The 20,731-nt window shown below is 44.2% G+C and overlaps 2 protein-coding genes and 1 non-coding gene across 3 annotated transcripts; 2 read left to right on the plus strand and 1 right to left on the minus strand.

Annotated features, from left to right (window-relative positions):
- The first annotated feature begins 411 nt into the window (after nt 1-411).
- LOC4333586 (protein AMEIOTIC 1 homolog) lies at nt 412-6,651 on the plus strand. The gene is made up of 11 exons (XM_015775894.3): nt 412-601; nt 916-993; nt 2,370-2,529; nt 2,654-2,730; nt 2,862-3,961; nt 4,075-4,159; nt 4,606-4,668; nt 4,837-4,899; nt 5,098-5,181; nt 5,268-5,858; nt 6,073-6,651. Exons 2-11 carry the CDS (start codon nt 934-936, stop codon nt 6,199-6,201), a joined length of 2,412 nt encoding a protein of 803 aa, XP_015631380.1. The 5' UTR covers nt 412-601; nt 916-933; the 3' UTR covers nt 6,202-6,651.
- A 7,205-nt stretch (nt 6,652-13,856) lies between these two features.
- TRNAL-UAG (transfer RNA leucine (anticodon UAG)) lies at nt 13,857-13,936 on the minus strand. The gene has a single exon. It is a non-coding gene; the product is annotated as a tRNA-Leu (tRNA).
- A 3,508-nt stretch (nt 13,937-17,444) lies between these two features.
- On the plus strand, nt 17,445-20,731 carry LOC4333588 (uncharacterized). Its single transcript, XM_015775892.3, has one exon. The coding sequence runs from the start codon at nt 17,556-17,558 to the stop codon at nt 20,643-20,645; it is 3,090 nt and encodes a 1,029-aa protein (XP_015631378.1). The 5' UTR covers nt 17,445-17,555; the 3' UTR covers nt 20,646-20,731.

Below are 20,731 nucleotides of genomic sequence, written 5' to 3' on the forward strand. Positions count from 1 at the left end.
TGAGAAAGGCCATCGTATTCTGCGCGCACGTTTCCCAAACTACTGAACATTACTTTTTTTTTGCAAAAATTTTTTTATAGGAAAGTTATTTTAAAAAATCATATTAATCCATTTTTAAAATTTAAAATAGTTAATACTTAATTAATCATGCACTAATTTTACGAATCTTTCTCAATCTTTTTAATCCCCTTCTCCTCAAACTCAAAAGTATGTCAACACTGATTATTACTAGTACAAGCGTGTGAGAGGATCGGAGAGATATCCCCGTGGAGCAGAGCACGCACGCATGCTTCGCGTCACTGCACGCATGTGACATTGTCAACTTTTGTCAACGGTGGTAATTATTACAGTGTTTTACTCCTACTACTACTTACTTCTCTTTTTTAATCTACACAAACGATATGTGCAAATGGAGTTGGAGCCTCCTTGGGCGTGCGTGTCGCGTGCGCGCTACTTATTACTGAGCTGGCGCGCCTAGGCACGCGTGGGTGGCGTTAAAAAGAGAAAAAGGAAAATCTCCCCTCCCGTCTCGTCGTCTCCTCCGCTCCTTGCGCCATCTCGCGGCCGAACAGGGGAGAGGAGGGGAGGGGATCCTGGTGAGGTGAGCATCCGCATCCTCTTTCTCATCCATCTCTCTCTCCCCACTTCTCTCTGGAATTTGCTCGCGTTTCTCTTCTAGATCTGGAAGAAGCTCTTCTCTCTTCATTTCACAGCCTTAACCTTACTCCTCCCAAGTAGTAGTAGCAGTTTGCTTGCTTGTTTGTTCCCCCAAAAAGTTTGATCCGCCCCTGGCTCCTGTGAATTTATTCGATCGCTTCAATGTGTGCGGATGTGCCCGTGCTGTGGCTGTGAGATCGATGGATCAATCTCTGGATTAATTTTGCTTTTGCTTTTTTTGTTCTTTTGGGGACGAAGGTCTCTGACGCGGAGCACATGGACGCGGAGATGGCGGCTCCTGCGCTTGCGGCAGCTCATCTGCTGGACTCGCCCATGGTACAGACGCGCATCTTCGCTGACACTTCTTTCCTTGCGCCTTTTTTTTTTCAATTTCCATCTCCTCGCCTGGTTAGTTTCATTTCATTGATCGCATATGCTCAGTGTGTACGAGTTGCTTTTGCTGATTAAAATTCGATCGGTGGGGGTGAGTGTTTGGGGGGTTTAGATGGTTTGCTATTTGGATGCAGTTGCATGGTTGTGTGGATTTCTCTACCAATGAATGTCTTAGTAGTAATTGGATCAGTACACTTAATGCAGCTGATGGATTGAATCAATTTGGGTGGTTTGTTGTGTAATTACTAGCGATTGCGATGCATGTGTGGCGAAATTAGTGGGCTCAATCCATAGCTTAGTAGTAGAATCCAAGACTTGGAATTTCATGCAAAGATCCCTATTAGGCTTGTTAATCAATCTCTACATGTTGATGTTACGTTCTTTGGAACCGCACTTGTGGCGTACTATTTCCAGTCAATTTATTTTGCCTGCTGCCTGTTGCGAGTACAACCAGAAATTGCTGATTTTAGTGGACATGTCATAGATGGAACTATATGTGTCTTGCATGTTTCTAATGTTACTCATGCACGATAAGTGGTTTTGTTAAGTGAAAGATGCAGTTGGGGTAATATTAGTTCAAGTTGTTAATAAGTTGACAATGCAGTGATGCACGCTCTTTTCGTTTGGTACGATGTCCGGTTAATATGGTATATCTTGAAGATTAATTTGCATGTTCTAATTAACCAAAGGGCTTAAAATTTGACATGTTTCAGTTGTCCAACTAAACTGGAGATAGATACACGCGTCATTGAGTTTTCTTTTACTGATTAGGCGATTACTTTCTGAAAACCATATGTTTTGACCAACTTGCTGTCATAGTTTTTTTTTTTTAACCTCATGGAGTGATAGAATTAGCAATAATGAACTTTAGTTCCTATATATGTTTAAGGTTCCATATACTTGCATGCATGTGCAATTTACTGACACTAGTGCTGTTAAGTTCAGTTAACATCAGCAGCTAATTAGTCTGGGCAGTGTCACAGAAAAAAAAATCTTAAAGCAATACTAGATCACAGACTCACAGCTAGTAATTCGGTTCACACATATGGATCACTTTGTCAGGAAATCATGCATGCACAGAAAAATTGCTCCCCTGTGTTTATTTTGCTTCTAGGTACAGTACAGAGTGGTACGTGATGTTAATTGGTGTCTCTCTTCCACAAGGCTAGAGGTTTAATTCCATCTCACGCACGCTGCACGCGCACCCTCTATCCCAAGCTTTCCCGTTTCAGTATCTCTGATCGCTCACTGCACCTGCATTACACGAGCCAAAACGCCTGACCTGTGCTTTGCATGTGTTGTGTTGGCCCATTTCCAAGAGGCCACAGGTGAGCAGATACTACTCCAAGAAGAGGGGTAGCAGCCACAGCAGAAATGGCAAGGATGATGCCAACCATGACGAGTCCAAGAACCAATCACCCGGCTTGCCCCTGAGCAGACAGAGCCTGTCCTCATCTGCCACCCACACCTACCACACCGGTGAGCAGAGCAATGCCTCCAGGCTTTGAACTCTATCGTCTAGTTTATATTTGTGCAAGAGCAGTTCCCCCAACTCTGTTTGTGCCAAGTTCTTGAAAACCTGTGCTGTTTTTGGTTTGATCAGGAGGGTTCTACGAGATCGACCACGAGAAGCTTCCCCCCAAATCCCCAATTCATCTCAAGTCCATACGCGTGGTAAAGGTGAGCCTTTTTTTTTCTTACTCGTACACTCGACTGCTAGCTTTGATCTGGATTGATTTGATGAATTGTTCTCGAAATGTTTGATCTGGATTGCTTCTCGCTCGTGGTGTTGTGGTCTTTGGTGGGTGCAGGTGAGCGGCTACACAAGCCTGGACGTCACAGTGAGCTTCCCGTCCCTCCTGGCGCTGCGAAGCTTCTTCTCCTCCTCCCCACGGTCGTGCACTGGGCCGGAGCTCGACGAGCGCTTCGTCATGAGCAGCAACCACGCGGCCCGCATCCTGCGCCGTCGGGTGGCCGAGGAGGAGCTCGCGGGCGACGTGATGCACCAGGACAGCTTCTGGCTCGTCAAGCCCTGCCTCTATGACTTCTCCGCGTCGTCACCACATGATGTGCTGACCCCGTCGCCGCCGCCTGCCACAGCGCAGGCGAAGGCGCCGGCAGCCAGTTCCTGCCTTCTCGACACCTTGAAGTGCGACGGCGCCGGGTGGGGCGTGAGGCGCCGTGTCAGGTACATTGGTCGCCACCACGATGCTTCCAAGGAGGCCAGCGCTGCCAGCCTCGATGGCTACAACACAGAGGTCAGCGTCCAGGAGGAGCAGCAGCAGCGACTGCGGCTTCGACTGCGGTTGCGACAACGCCGGGAGCAGGAAGACAACAAGAGCACTAGCAATGGCAAGAGGAAGCGGGAGGAGGCAGAGAGCAGCATGGACAAGAGCAGAGCCGCCAGGAAGAAGAAAGCCAAGACTTACAAGAGTCCCAAGAAGGTGGAGAAGAGGCGCGTCGTGGAGGCTAAAGACGGCGACCCTCGGCGCGGCAAGGACCGGTGGTCGGCCGAGCGGTACGCAGCGGCGGAGAGGAGCCTGCTGGATATAATGCGCTCCCATGGTGCCTGCTTCGGTGCGCCGGTGATGCGGCAGGCTCTGCGGGAGGAAGCCCGCAAGCATATCGGTGACACCGGCCTCCTTGACCACCTGCTCAAGCACATGGCCGGCAGGGTACCGGAAGGCAGCGCGGACCGGTTCCGTCGCCGGCACAATGCGGATGGTGCCATGGAGTACTGGCTGGAGCCGGCGGAGCTTGCCGAGGTACGGCGGCTGGCTGGAGTGTCTGATCCATACTGGGTGCCGCCACCTGGGTGGAAGCCAGGTGATGACGTGTCCGCAGTCGCCGGTGACCTCCTGGTCAAGAAGAAGGTGGAAGAGCTCGCTGAGGAGGTTGATGGTGTAAAAAGGTCTCCTTTCTCTCGCTTTTTTGCAGCTTCTACTTCTTGTTTGGAGAAATACCAACATTTTTGTCAGTTCTACGAGTTCTGTGCTAAATTTCACTTGGGCTGGTGGTGTGAAGGCACATCGAGCAGCTCAGTTCTAATTTGGTGCAGCTGGAGAAGGAAACAAAATCTGAGGCAGAGCGATCTTACAGCTCTAGGAAGGTATATAGCCCATCAATCCTGTCGATTATTTCCCTTGCATCCATTTTCCTTCTGTTTATTGTTGTTACTTCTCAAGAAAGCGGGAATGTTTTTTTGTTTGCCCATTGTGACTTAAAATGTAACAAGCTAATATAACACTTGAGTTGCATTGACCTGCTTGCCTGTATTTTGAGTTGCATTGACCTGCCTGCCTATATTTTGAAATCTAGTCCTTTTATTTGTTTTTTCAGAATTTCCATGTAGGTATTATCAGTAGTTATGGCAATTGGCAATCTGGTCTTTTTCAATCTCTGAAAGTGTAAATTGTGAAGGACATATATGCAGCCAGCTAAAATTTCTCAGCTTTACTTACATTGACAAAAGCATACACTTTTGGCATGCCTCTCTTCTGTTCTGCTCTGCTTTCCATTATTGGAGCACTCATTTCTTTAGCATTTGTTTTTCAGGAGAAGTATCAGAAGTTGATGAAGGCAAATGAAAAGCTCGAGAAACAGGTGTTATCTATGAAGGTAACTAAACAACACCTCTCATCCTACTCCTGCGCTTTCATCTCAAACTATGCAAAAGCACTGGTACCTTGTTTAGCAACAAATGATCCACGTCTCTGATCATGTTCGATTATATGCCTGCACTTACATTAAGGTAAAACACATATCATTTCCTTGTTTAAATTACAGGACATGTATGAGCATCTGGTTCAGAAAAAGGGTAAGCTGAAGAAGGAGGTGCTGTCCTTGAAGGTATACCCCTGCAGATACACCTGAAATTTCCACCATGATCTGCACTTCACCACACATTATGATTTTCAAGCAAACTAAGCAGTTATACTCCTTGGGACTATTTTACTTTGGTCCACCATGTTTCTGATTATTCTGTTGTACCTAGCTATTTGCATGTTTAATTATACAACTCTTGATCATCAACTGGTACCTTTTCAGGATAAATACAAGCTTGTGCTGGAGAAGAATGATAAACTGGAGGAACAGATGGCTAGTCTCTCCAGCTCCTTCCTTTCTTTGAAGGTTGGTTGCCCTTTGTGGGTTCTGCTTCTAATTGTACCTGAAACACATGCCTTATTCCAAATCACCTGACACCTCTGCATGCACAGGAACAATTGCTGCTGCCAAGAAATGGAGATAATCTGAACATGGAAAGGGAAAGGGTGGAAGTGACTTTGGGCAAGCAAGAAGGCCTTGTTCCCGGCGAACCACTGTATGTTGATGGTGGTGACCGGATCAGCCAGCAAGCAGATGCCACCGTCGTCCAAGTCGGCGAGAAGAGGACGGCGAGGAAGAGCAGCTTCCGCATCTGCAAGCCACAGGGAACGTTCATGTGGCCACACATGGCGTCTGGCACGAGCATGGCCATCAGTGGGGGAGGCAGCAGCAGCTGCCCTGTCGCCTCCGGGCCAGAGCAGCTCCCTCGCAGCAGCAGCTGCCCCAGCATTGGGCCTGGTGGCCTCCCGCCGTCGTCACGAGCCCCAGCCGAGGTGGTGGTCGCGTCGCCACTGGACGAGCACGTGGCGTTCCGCGGGGGCTTCAACACGCCGCCCTCGGCATCGTCCACCAACGCCGCCGCTGCCGCCAAGCTGCCTCCCCTGCCCAGCCCGACGTCACCTCTCCAGACACGGGCCCTGTTCGCCGCTGGCTTCACTGTCCCGGCATTACACAACTTCTCCGGCCTCACCTTACGCCATGTGGTAAGTTCAAACATCTGCATCCGCACTTTGATTTCAACTCCCAACTCCTCCCAAGAACTGGAATTCCTTGAGCCTGTCAGATGCAAGATGGACGGCTTGGATGACCAACCAGTCACCCACAGAGAACACTTCTCTTCCCTTCTCTTTCTTCAACATGTGACACCTGACACTGATAATCTCGTATTCATGGCTGGCTGTTCGTCTGTCTGTGCAGGACTCCTCGTCGCCGTCGTCCGCGCCATGCGGTGCTAGGGAGAAGATGGTGACCCTGTTCGATGGAGACTGCCGGGGGATCAGCGTCGTGGGCACCGAGCTGGCACTGGCCACTCCGTCCTACTGCTGATCAAGTTCTTCCCTCCCCTTCTGCTTCGCCACCCGCCCCCATAATTAATTAATTAATCACGGAACCAAAAGATTTATTCTAGTTTAAGGTAGAGAAATGATAACATAAGAAGACAATAACAACACACACACACACACACAAAAATATAAGATAGAAGAGGAAGAGTTATTTTTCTCGGTTACAAACTCAAAGTTGCAGTTTAGAACTTGGTAAGTAGATGTTTCAGGCTGGTTGGTCAGTTAATGGTTTGAGTCCCCATGTCTGTACTGATCGATGTAAGCCTGACAAATTTTGGTAGGCTGATACTCTCCCTAGCCCTTCGCGTGACACATTCGAAGTGGAATGTGTCCAGTTTTCTGACGGGCTAGGTCCGCTATTTTGTCCTGGATACATATTCATTATTCATCATTGCCATTGGTAGTATATAATTTAAGATCTGATTCTATTGCACATTGCACTAGAACTCTGCATGCTTGGAGCTCCTATCTTGAGCACTAGCTACAAGCCTTACAACTTCAGTTTCCTTCGACATGTGCAGCAAATTACTCTGAATCTGATTTGGAACTGCATGCTTAACGAGTCGAGGCCTGCAGCTTCAACACCCGCTTACAAAAGTGTGGATTTGAGTCTTAGTCTCAGTTTGAAAACAACTATTGAGCAGATCGCTTTATGGATTATTAGATTATTATTGAGCAGATTGCTTTACGGATTATTTACTTGATTATGAAAATAAATTAAATATTTTTAGTAAATAAATCTAACAGTTTAAAACAAATATATATATATTATTACACAGCAGCAGCCGGAGGAAGAAGAAGTTCAGATGGAGATGGGATTTTGTACTTTATGCCATCCTTCCAAACAACTTGTCAACTTGGATTATTTGCCACTCAAACTTGTCAAATTGTTTCTATTTTGCCATTATAGCTAGCCAAATCAGCAAACTAACATGGCAACAAGTTGCAAATGACCTTATTGCCCATATTCTTCCTTCTTCCCTTGACCTGAAGACGACACGACGAAATCGGGCGGTGGTCCCGCACGCCCCTCCCATCCGGCGGTGGCCTCGCGCCCAACTCAAATCCCCTTCGACAGTGAAGGTGTGTGGCCCAACACACCGCTCCTCTCCAATGATGGCGGCGGTCGTGGGCCTCAGCCCCATGCCTCACTCCCCTCCGGCGACGGCGGTGGCCGTGGGCCTCCCTCCCCTTCGGTGGTGGACTGGTGGTCGTGGCCTTGCGGCTCCCCCTCCCCTCTGGTGATGGCGGCAACCTTGCAGCTTCCACCCTTTGACGGCAGCGGGCCCCCACTCCCTCCTCCCCTCCGACGGTGCCATGTGTCGATGCCGCTCCTTCCGCCGCCTCCTTAGATCCCACCATCGGCACGTCATTGTTATTGTAAACACATCGGAGCTGAGAAAGAAGAGGAGCGCTGGCACCTTGGGCTCTTCACTACCGTGACCCATCCTCTATGGCTGCTTCCCCTCATTCTCCGTCTCCTCTACTGTATTGGGTATGCAAGAGGAAGAAGATAAGGGCAGGGTTGTAATTTTTCATTTGGTTTGCTGAGTTGGCTAGTCAAAATGGCAAAATGGAGACAATTTGAGGATCTGAGTGACAAATAATCCAAGTTTTTTTTGGGTAGAGTGGCATTTGAGAACGTGCTATCTAGAAGGAAGGATGGCATAAAATTAAAAAAAAAACCAGAGATAAGCAGCTGTGCTAGCTAGTTGCGCCATGCACGCCATCCCTGTCGAAGCATCTCAACACAAGATGACAAGAACACAATCTTGCTTCCATCTATAGATGGCCAAAAGGCCCGAGGCCCGACGGCCCGGCCCATGGCACGGCATTTTGGCCCGGCCCATGGTACGGCACGGCCCGACAGAGGTTAACTATTAGATTTAACTAGCATGGTGGCCCACGCAGATTGCGCGGCTAACATTATTAAAAAAAGTTTCTTACATAGTAGCATATATGTTTTCATATTTTATTATAAAATGTATTAAAAAAAGCCAACATAAATTGTATTTCTACGTGGAGTATTCTCTCGGTATTAATTATTTTCTAATTTAATCCAATTTTAGATTTTCTTTTTATAAATTATATTTTTACATGGCTTCTTATTTCAATATTTATTGTTTTGACATATTTAATCCAAATTTCATATTTTCGAAAATTGTTTTTTATATGGAATCACCTTTTTGTTTGTTTTATTTTTATTTGAATTTCATAAATTTTTAAAAATATGACCATGTTTTTTCTTTTTAATTAATATGGGAATTTCTAGGCCATGAGAGCAAAGTGGTGATTTGTTTTTCTATTAGCTAATTTCGGCGAGACGATTTCCCGCGTGCCAGCTATGATTGTTTTGTGTATTTGTATCTTGCTTCGGTTGCTAAGTCTATGTATTTTTTTATATGAGTATAGTGAGTACAATTCGAAATAGATATATGCATTACTCGGTTTCTGTTTCTGATTTGTTTCACTTTGATTGATCATGTATGGTCGTGGTTTTCCAATTAAAATATTGTTTCCAAATTGAAGAAAGAATTCTGATTTACTGTACTAAGTAAGCAATCTATAGGGTGTCCAATTTATTTATTTAGGGGGTGTTTAGGAGAGATGGGGGCTAAAGTTTAGCCCATCTCTCCCAAACACCCCTTATTTATTTTGCTGTTTCGTCTTGAATTGACTGCACCGCGGACGATGAGGCCGATCGAGTATGTTCTGGATCGTACGTGTGATGATATGACGGGGGGTGTACGATGATGTGCACGGCCGCCGCCCGGGTAGGGGACAACTGCATGAACTCTAAATTTGCACAAATTTTGATAATTTAATCCTTTGCAAAAACTATTTTTACAAATGAATCGCTGCCAAAACTTATTTCAAATCTGACCCTTTTGCTCAGCGCCAAATCATGTGGCGCTGAACTTAGACACCTTAGCGCCACGTCAGCTGGCGCTGAATGCCGTGCCACGACGGATGGGAGACTAAGTCAGCGTGCCAACGTACATTCAGCGCCATGCTATTTGGCGCTGAGGTGTCTAAGTTCAGCGCCACACGATTTGGCGTTGAGCAAAAGAGTCAGATTTGAAATAAGTTTTAGTAGCGGTTCATTTGTAAAAATAGTTTTTGCAAAGGGTCAAATTGTCAAAATTTTACCTAAATTTGGGGTACAGTTTTGCTTAATTATTGATGTTTCTCAGCTTACTTACTGTGATTAGTACTGTATAGTGTGTATGTTGTGCACTTGTGCTAGTGTTAACTGTTAAGTAATACTCCCTCCATCCAGTGGCGGAGCTAGAATTTTCTCAAACCTAGGGCTAAATTAGTTAAATGTATATAACTTTGCCTTTATCTTCTAGTTTTTGAAGTTTTAAAATAAAATTTTAATGAATATTTAGGATCAGGAGTAGGGCTGCAGCCCAAGCTGCCCTACTCCTGTCTCCGCCCCTGCCTCCATCTATGTTTGATAGTCATATTTCCAAATCTGAAAAATTTATTTTTTCATAGGCATATTTCAATCCAACAACCTATCATCTTAATGACTTTCTTAGATTTAATGCATAACTCTCAATTCTTCCACACAAGATTGGCTATATGGGCATCGAGAAATGTAAATATTAATGAATCGCTTGTTTACGAGGAATAACTAGTAGCATGTTTAAATAGATGATGAGTATAATTACTTATCCTTAATCTATGTGCCAAGATGATTGGAGTACAATAGATCAACTTTTTTTTTTGAGAAATGTATTTTTTTAAGCGTGAAGTAAATAATTCATTTTAAAAATCTAGTGAATAAACAGAAAGGACCTAAGCCTACTCGTTTCCACTTTGATATAAAGTTATTGCTTTGATACTTCAGAACTAGGTGAAAGACCCTCACAAATAAATTACTTCCTGTCTTCTCGAATAACTGGGACCGGTGAGGGTTGATTATGAATGAAAGTTACGTATTTATACTTATGGTGCTACACGATTGATAAAAGTATCTAGAAAGGACAAACAGTCCAAATTTTAAGTTGGTGGGTTTCAAATATTCGGAATTAAATAGAAAAATGAAAAAATAAATATCGGGAATGCTACAAGATGATATCTCATTCATACAGGATAATACCGACTAGGTATCAAGTCCTGATACATTTGAGGTATCATGTCCTGATATTTAACTGGATACCTAGTAGAACATGATACCTGAATACTCGATAGGACCTTATACGTGATAGATATCACCTGATATCGAACCAGTATCAGGATATGTTACCTTACAAATATCAGAACCTGATACCTAATCGCTATCATCATGTTTAAATAGGATTCTGTTGTATAGCAACCCACCTTTAGGGCAATCTTGACGAAGGGCTGTTTGAGGCTTTGAGCTCCTGTTGGGCCGTTCCCTTGCACGGTTGTGTTAGAACCATTTTTTTATTTTTATTTATTATAAAATATTTTAAAAATAATTTTTTAGTTGAAAAATATACAAAATTAGTTGTCCATCGACCTCTGGTAGGACGATTTTCTACGTGTTCTCCAAGGAGCAAATAGAGAGTGAGCTATGCCCTGGCTGGGCAGAGCGAGGGATAGGCGCGGGCCTCCCGCACGGTAGAAAATCGTCCTCCCAGAGGGCAGCAAGGGGCTAACTGCAGAAATGCCACCCCTCCCGTAAAAATGCCACCCCTCCCGTACAGTAGAAAATAGCCCTTTCAGAGAGCGGCAAGGGGGTTGCTTGCAAAAATATCAGTCCGTCCCAGTCTTTTACAGGCGGCCCCCTTGAGCTAAAAATCGTTCTCAGGGAAAGCGGCAAGGGGGCCACCTGCAAAAATTTGGTGCCCTCGGTGACAGGCTGTTATGGGAGGGCCAACGGTCATTTGCCACGTCGGAAAAATCGCCCGCCTTCCTAGAGGGTGATGGGCGACAAGTTCTATAAAATTTTCAAATAATTTTTTTTTTCTGTAAGTACTTTAATAAATAAAGTTAAAATAAAAATATTCGGTTAGAACAGGTTGGCCGGTCGCTCTGGTTACTGGTTACTGGTTAATAGCTTCTGATCACTGTCATTGCCACGCCGCATCTATTCAATCCAAAAAAGAAGGGCCAGAAAAAAAGAACTTAGGCAAGTTTCGTGGCTGCCAAGTTTTTCGTGGTCCTTTTTGTCCGGAATAAGTCCATTTTAGCCAAATCTGATTCGTATCCTAAACCACAGTACTATCGAATATCTTGATCATGAACTATTGAAACCAATGCAGTTTGACTCCCTTGACGGTTTTAGACAGTGGTTTCGCTGACGTGGCGGTGTTGACTAGATCTTTGTCCCACGTAACGATGACATGGCCCTGATGTGGCATTAGAATTAAACAAAATGTGGGACCTATTTGTTATGGAAAAAGTAATGTCTTCTAATTATAATAATACCTAATCACCACGGAAACGAAGACCAGGTCAATACTGTCAAGTAGACGTCACGTCAGCGAATCCGTCCTCCAAAACTGTCGAGGGAATTAAATTACACCAATTTTAATAATTGGGGGTCGAGATATCTAATATTAGAGTTAAGGGATACGAATAAGATTCAGTCAATTTAAAGAAGTCATAGTGAACTTAGGGTGTATTTAGTTCATGTTAAAATTGAAAGTTTGGTTGAAATTAGAAAGATGTGACGGAAAAGTTAGAAGTTTGTGTGTGAAGAAAAGTTTTGATGTGATGGAAAAGTTAGAAGTTTAAAGAAAAATTTTGGAAGTAAACTCGGCCTTATTCTTTTTTCTCTTTGTGTCCAGACCACGTGAAGCTGTACAGTCTCCACACGTAACCAACCACGTGTTTATTTCAGATCCAACGGCAGCTGATCAACCCAACACACAGATCCAACGGCGGAAGAGAGCTTCCTTGCAAGCGAGAAATTGGACAATGTGTCATTGCCAAAAGAGGGTTTCGCTCGAATACCACTCCGCGAATTGGATTCGTTAAAAAACCACCCCCAACTGATGCCAAACCGCTGTTTTGCCATATTCACCATTTCACATAATTTCCACCATGTTTTCGCACTTAACTAGACCAAAATACCCCTTCAGTCACAGCACGAGTTAGAATGGCGGAGAGAAGGGCGGTTGACCGCGAGCAACGTGTATAGGGGCATGGTGGCGGGGGCAAGGCTAGCCCCAGCGTCGCCTCTCTCCTCCTCGCCGGCAGCCACGAGCCGCGTGTGGACAGGGGCACGACGGGGAGCACGGCGACGACAAGGCTAGCTCCCACGGCGCCACTCTCCTCCTCACCGACGGCCATGAGCAGCGTGGACAGGGGCACGACATCCCAAGCTATCTTTTTACCAGTAATAGGAATCGGTATTTATCCAGATTTTGTTCTCTCGCTATCCGTTGACAGGGTAGAGGCTCTGTTATCCAATTATTATCCTAAATAGGATTTTTTTTCTTCTACTAGTCCGCTCTATATTCCATAGTGGAAATACTAAAAAATTCAGAAAAAAGTAAAAGAGTTTAATTAGATCTATCTCGAATTTTTGAGAACCCTTTGAGAAGGCGTTCCAGGGGTTCTCAAATCAAACACAAAAATGGAAGTTTTTTCCATTTCATTAAGGTTTTATGTTATGTAATCATTTAGATGGGTAATGTAAATGAACCATAACTATGTAAACCTATTCCTAATAGATTGATACCAAAATAACAAAATAACAGATCCAAATTATAAGAAATCCTATGGAAGCTACAAATGCTGACTTCGTACCCTTCCAATTTGGATTTTTTCTACTATGTAAATAAATTGCAAATATGGTCCAAGTAATAAATGCCCAAGTTTCTTTAGGATTCCAATTCCAGTAGGATCCCCACGCCTCATTAGCCTATACTGCTCCACAAAGAATACCTATGGTTAAAAGGGTAAACCCTAGACTAATGACACGATAACTCCAAGAATCCAAACGCTCAATTAATTGATATTTGTAATAATTTGGAAATAAAGGAAAAAAGGTGCTTTTAAAGCACTTCTTTTTGCATAGAAATATTCAATCTCATTAAAGAAAAATGTTTTAAGCAAAACATTTTTCTTCTTTTTCGAAAAGAAATCTAAATTCTTTCGAAATCTAATCATTAGAAGAGCGGCAGATAATAAGGATCCGCACAAAAGAGTCGCATAGCTTAGTAACATCATACTGACATGCATCATTAACCACTGAGATTGTAGAGCAGGTACTAGTATTGTGGATTGATGCATTTTAGTTAAAAGACCCGACGTGGCAAAGCCTTGCGTTAAAATAGTACTCGGCGTATTATTGTGCTTAAATCATTTTTAGAGTTTTGTATCTTAGGAATCATATGAAGAATATACAGAGCCCATGAAAGGAAGATCAATGACTCATATAAACCCGAAGAAGCCCAATGAGAAACTAAGAATCCTGTTATACAGAAAAAAGTGGTTATCATTCCTTTTTCTGACGAATCACGCAATCCCCCAAGTTCACGAACTAATAAGGTTATTAAATGAATCGTAATCACAATTGAAATTGTTGAGAAAGAAATATGAGTTAGTATATGTTCTAAAGTTGCAAATAGCATAAGGAGAAGGTCCCATTACAAAATTGGAAATTTCGAATTGAATCCATTTTATTTTATAATCTATTGTATTCTTTTTCGAGACTGCCGCCACTCGGACTCGAACCGAGATGCTTGAGCACTGCTTCCTAAGAGCAGCGTGTCTACCAATTTCACCATGGCGGCTAAGTTGAAATAACAGGTTTATTAAAAGAATATTAAGTTATTTTCTCGCGAATCGTCGAGATTGGAAGATTCCATAGAATTTAGGACATTAGAATCTTCATTAAAATAGACTTCGTTTGGTAGTATCGTTGCGAATTTTTTAACAAAAAAATTCTTGCTTTGCCCAATAGAAACTTTGAAAGAGTTGGAACAATTTTTTCTCAGTTGCAATATAGAACTAATTTTTTTGTTAATTTAGGATAAGATAGGTAGAAGTTGTAAGTCTTATTGCAGGAATACTCTACTTTTCATAATAGAATCCCCTTTTTTTATTTATTATACGGATTCTATTATGAAAAGTTCATTGATAGGAAAAGAATATTTAGGTCACAGTATACCAAAAACCCTTTTTTTATATATCAGAGAGGTTTGTTCTAAGAATATTGTACCGAGGAATTCGACACATAAAAGTAAACTCATTAATTAATCCTAATTATTCCTAATTATTCATATTAAATAATTGGAATTTTTTGGGGATAGGTCAATTCATATTATCCCAAAACCCTATTATTTGTTTGTTTGTTGCCGAGAAAAACCCTTTGGTTTTGGATGCTCGCTGACACCAGAAAATGATCTTGATTTTGCTAAAGAATAAGACTGTACTATGGAAAAATAAGTCTTTTTCTTCCAAAGATTTTTACGAATACGCTTTTTTTTACATCGAAGTACGTTTTTTTGGAACTGCCATTCAAAAAGGAAATTACTTTTTTCTAGTTGTATGTGAAAGACATCTATTGCCGCAAATCAATCCATCTTTCTTCTTTTTCTTAGTATTTATACTTAGATACTAAAAGATATTGAAATTCTAAATTCTTTTTTTACTTCATTTTGTCTAATGCGGATAAGACAAGAGTTTTTTAACATATTATATATTTTTTTAGACTTTGTTTTAATAATATAGAATATATACAAAGGTTTTCTATTTAAATCAATTTATATTTCAAGTATACTCTCCATATACAGATATAAGGTATGGGGGCCTATCCCCCATATAAGACGGGAGGATAAAAGGAAGGGAAAATTTAATCAAATAGTTAATTAAAGTATTCCAGAATTGAATTCCAATCAATTTGAGTTACGAAACAAGGGAGCTGCTTCATTTTAATAAAAAAATATTAAAGTAAAATGATTCAATCTTTTTTTTGTATTTTAATAAAAGTCCTTCTTTAGGTAATAACTAGGTAACGAAGTTATTTCATTAACTTTTTGACTTTAACCAACAAAACCTATTCTTATTTTTTTGATTGTTTCAATGAGAAAATTTTTGAAAAATTAAGAATTATAGTATTTTTTTTATTCCTTCAGAAATAGATAAGAATTAGTTTGGTGAATCAGAAAGTTTTTTCAATTTTATAGAAAAATTGAAGTAAAATTTTCAAGTAAAAATTGCAATTTCTTTTCTTATGGAACATACATATCAATATGCATGGGTAATCCCTCTTCTCCCACTTCCAGTTATTATGTCAATGGGGTTTGGACTTTTTCTTGTTCCAACAGCAACAAAAAAATCTTCGTCGCATATGGGCTTTTCCTAGTGTTTTACTTTTAAGTATAGCTATGGTATTCTCAGTTCACCTGTCTATTCAACAAATAAATGGAAGTTCTATCTATCAATATCTATGGTCTTGGACCGTTAATAATGATTTTTCCTTAGAATTTGGATACTTAATTGACCCGCTTACTTCTATTATGTTAATACTAATTACTACTGTAGGAATCCTGGTTCTTATTTATAGTGATGATTATATGTCTCACGATGAGGGATATTTGAGATTTTTTGTTTATATAAGTTTTTTCAATACTTCCATGTTGGGATTGGTTACTAGTTCCAATTTGATACAAATTTATTTTTTTTGGGAGCTCGTGGGAATGTGTTCCTATTTATTGATAGGCTTTTGGTTTACACGGCTAATTGCAGCGAGTGCTTGTCAAAAAGCTTTTATAACTAGTCGTGTAGGGGATTTTGGTCTGTTATTAGGAATTCTAGAATTCTAGGTTTTTTTTGGATAACAGGTAGTTTAGAGTTTCGGGATTTGTTTAAAATAGCTAATAACTGGATTCCTAATAATGAGATTAACTCCTTGCTTACTATTTTGTGTGCTTTTTTTATTATTCCTTGGTGCAGTTGCGAAATCGGCACAATTCCCTCTTCACGTATGGTTACCCGATGCTATGGAAGGACCCACCCCCATTTCAGCTCTTATACACGCAGCAACTATGGTTGCTGCGGGGATTTTTCTTATAGCTCGACTTCTTCCTCTTTTCATATCCCTACCTTTGATAATGAGTTTCATTTCTTTAATAAGATACAGATTAATGCTATGGAAGGACCCACCCCCATTTCAGCTCTTATACACGCAGCAACTATGGTTGCTGCGGGGATTTTTCTTATAGCTCGACTTATTCCTCTTTTCATATCCCTACCTTTGATAATGAGTTTCATTTCTTTAATAAGATACAATTCAGAGGCTCACACGGTCGCCGCTCGACTTTTGTGTCTTTGCCATGTCCTCATCATTCCCACCCCCTTAATAAGGGCCCAGCTCTGATACCAAAGATCATTCCCACCCCCCTTAACAAGGGCCAGCTTTGATACTAAATAATAACAATCCGGCCCAGGTGGGGTTGGCCGAGGCCCAATAACTTAAGGTTGCCCGGACCCCAATAGTTCATAGGCACACCCACTGAGGGAAAGGCCCAACCTCCCTAAAAGACTAGTCCAATAGGGGAAGGGTGACTCTCACTTTTAAGGTGGCTTCCTCCTCCCAAGCTAAGCAAGGTGGGATTATTCAGAGGCTCATATGGTCACCGCCCGACTTTTGCGTCTTTGCCAACTGGTAATAGTGGAGAATGTCCTTATCACTCCCACGGTGCCGCTCTCCTTCTCACTGGCGGCGACATTGGCGGTTAGGGCCTCCCTGTGGTCGGCTTGACTTCTTTCTTCTGGGACGGCAACAGCAAATGGCTCGCCTCCTCCACCTCGGTGTCGGGAGGCCAGGACCTCCTCCTCATCCGGCTCTTTCCCCTCTTCTCTCCCTTCCTCCTCTCTCTATCAGTGAATCTAGTTGCTCCGACTGCCGGCGACGATGGCGGCGATGGTGGTGAGGTTGTACCGGACGGCGAGGAGGAGGGGGGGCGCCTTCGGATCTGCCACCACACACTGGTTGGCCGCGCAGCCTATTCGAGTGATGGCGACATCCCTCACCATCTCTGTTGCAAAGGGGTATTTTGGTCCTGCTAAGTGCAAAAAAATGATGGAAATTATGTGAAATGGCGAATATGGAAAAACAGCGGTTTGGGCATCGATTAGGAGTGGCTTTTAACGAATCCAATTCACGGACTGGCACTTGAGCGAAACCGTCTTTTGGCATTGGCACAGTATCCAATTTCTCCTTGCACGCTACGTACACACCAACGGCCCAGCCGGCCCAACACCACTAACACGTTCAGCCCCAATCCCCAAAGGCCCGAGGAGCTGAAAATTCCGGAACCTTCGTCTCGCCGCCGGCGCCGCCCATCCCAAATTTTCCCCCACCCGAAAGCCCAAACCCTAATACCGCCGCCGCCGACGGCCACCGCAATGGCGGCGCCGGCGGACCCGCGGCGGGTACGCAACACGTGCATCCTGGCGCACGTCGACCACGGCAAGACGACGCTGGCCGACCACCTCGTCGCCTCCTGCGGGGACGGCCTCGTCCACCCGAGGCTCGCGGGGCGCCTCCGCTTCATGGACTACCTCGACGAGGAGCAGCGCCGCGCCATCACCATGAAGTCCGCCGCCGTCGTGCTCCACCACGGGGGCCACCGCGTCAACCTCATCGACTCCCCGGGCCACATCGACTTCTGCTCCGAGGTCTCCTCCGCCGCGAGGCTCTCCGACTCGGCGCTCATCCTCGTCGACGCCGTCGAGGGCGTCCACATCCAGACTCACGCCGCCCTCCGCCAGGCCTTCCTCGAGCGCCTCCGCCCCTGCCTCGTCCTCAACAAGCTCGACCGCCTCATCTCCGAGCTCCACCTCACCCCCGCCGAGGCCTACACCCGCCTCCACCGCATCATCTCCGACGTCAACTCCATCCACTCCGCCCTGCGATCCCACTCCTACTTCTCCCTCCTCTCCTCCCTCGAGGACCAACCTTCCTCCGCCTCCTCTTCCTCGCCGGACGAGCTCCCCGAGGACGTTGACGAAGACGAGGAGGACGCTTTCCAGCCGCAAAAGGGAAATGTTGTCTTTGCCTGTGCCCTTGATGGCTGGGGCTTCCGCATTCACCAGTTTGCTGAGTTCTATGCCGCCAAGCTCCCCAACATCAACGCCAATGCCTTGCTGAAAGGGCTTTGGGGTCCACGATACTTCCACAAGAAGAAGAAGATGATTGTGGGGAAGAAAGGGATGGAGGGCGGCGACGCGCAGCCGATGTTTGTGGAGTTTGTCCTCAAGCCCCTTTGGCAGGCGTATCAGGGAGTGCTGAGCGAGAACGGTGAGTTGGTGAAGAAGGTCATTACAAACTTCAGTTTGCAAGTTCAGCAAAGAGAGCTGCAGAACAAGGACCCGAAGGTGGTTCTGCAGGCTGTGATGAGCCGCTGGCTGCCGCTCGCTGATGCGGTGATGACGATGGTGGTGGAATGCACGCCTGACCCTGTTGCAGCTCAAGGGGTCAGGGTTGCAAGGCTCATGCCAAAGAGGGAGGTTGCTCCAGAGGATGCTGCTGGTTCCCCTGATATTGTTGTGGATGCAGAGAGGGTCAGGAGCTGTGTGGAGGCCTGCGATGCGAGAGCAGATGCACCAGTGGTGGTGTATGTGTCGAAGATGTTTGCCGTGCCATATAAAACGTTGCCATTCAGGGGTGTGGATGGGGAGCTGTTGAACCACCAAGGGGCCAATGAGTCTGAGGAGTGTTTTATGGCATTTGCAAGGGTCTTTTGTGGGGTCCTTCGTGCAGGGCAGAAGGTATTTGTGTTGTCACCACTGTATGATCCAATGAAAGGGGAGGCGATGCAGAAGCATGTACAGGAAGTGGAGCTGCAATACTTGTATGAGATGCTTGGGCAGGGCCTGAGGCCAGTTTCTAGTGTGTGTGCTGGGAATGTGGTTGCAATCCAGGGACTTGGTCATCATATATTGAAGAGCGCCACATTGTCATCCACCAAAAATTGCTGGCCTTTCTCAAGTATGATGTTCCAGGTGTCTCCGATGCTTAAGGTTGCAATTGAGCCCTCCAACCCAGCAGATTTAGGAGCCCTTGTTAAAGGGCTTAAACTTCTTAACCGGGCAGATCCATTTGTTGAGTACACTGTCTCACAGAGAGGTGAGCATGTTCTTGCTGCAGCTGGGGAGATACATTTGGAGAGGTGTAAAAAGGATTTGGAGGAAAGATTTGCAAAGGTCAAATTGGTGGTCTCAGACCCCCTGGTGTCCTTTAAAGAGACAATTGAAGGCGAAGGCCTTGCCTTGATAGAGAGCCTGAAGGCTCCACGGGAATTCGTTGAGAGAACTACTCCAAATGGGAGATGCACTGTGAGAGTTCAGGTTTTGAGACTTCCCAATGCGCTCATTAAGGTTCTTGAAGAAAGTGAACAATTGCTTGGTCAAATAATTGAGGGGAAAACAGCAAAGAGGAACGGCGTGTTGGATCCACATCTTTCTCAGGATGATGGTGATTCTGCTGCAACACTTAGGCAACGCCTGATCAATGCTATAGACAGTGAGTTGGAAGCATTTTCTGAGCAAGTGGATAAAGAAAAACTTGAGAGGTATAGAAATACATGGCTTGGATACCTCCAAAGAATCTGGTCACTCGGTCCTTGGCAGGTTGGTCCAAACCTCCTTCTCTTGCCTGATGTGAAATCAAGTGACAGTGTGATAACCAGTCAAGATGGAAGGCAAGGCATTCTTGTGCGTGGTAGATCTCATGTCTCTGAGAGATTAGGATTTGTGTGTGGATCTGATGCTGAAGCTAACAATGATCTTGATGACAGTGAACCATCAGCAGATACTCCTGAATCATTACATCTAGAATCTGTGGCTCTGAGGAACTGCATAGTATCAGGTTTTCAATTAGCAACAAATGCAGGGCCACTATGTGATGAGCCCATGTGGGGTCTAGTATTTGTTGTTGAACCTTACATATTCTGTGACCACTCTGATGCTGCAAATCACTCTGAACAGTACAACATCTTCAGTGGTCAAGTAATTACCGCTGTTAAGGAAGCATGTCGAGAAGCTGTTGTTCAGAACAAACCAAGGCTAGTTGAAGCTATGTACTTCTGTGAATTGACCACACCAACCGAACAACTGGGTGCGACATATGCAGTTCTTAGTAGGAAGCGAGCAAGGGTTCTGAAGGAGGAGATGCAAGAGGGAACTTCTTTATTTACTGTGCACGCATACTTACCAGTTGCTGAGAGCGTTGGATTTTCTAATGAGCTTAGGAGTGTAACAGCTGGTGCAGCCAGTGCTCTGCTTGTTCTTAGCCACTGGGAAGCTATTCCTGAGGACCCTTTCTTTATCCCAAAAACGCATGAGGAGATTGAAGAATTTGGAGATGGTTCCAGCATTGGGCCAAACTTAGCTAAGAAGCTTATGAATTCTGTCAGGCGAAGGAAGGGGCTTCATGTTGAAGAAAAAGTGGTTGAACATGGCACAAAGCAGAGGACGCTGGCGAAGAAGGTGTAGTTATTTTGTATGTTTCAAATTTTGTCCTGATAGACCCAAATACTATAATCAAATACAGAATTCGATGTGACCACATGGTTTTGTTA

Source organism: Oryza sativa, chromosome 3 (assembly GCF_034140825.1).
Source record: "Oryza sativa Japonica Group chromosome 3, ASM3414082v1".
NCBI classification, from domain to species: Eukaryota; Viridiplantae; Streptophyta; class Magnoliopsida; order Poales; family Poaceae; genus Oryza; species Oryza sativa.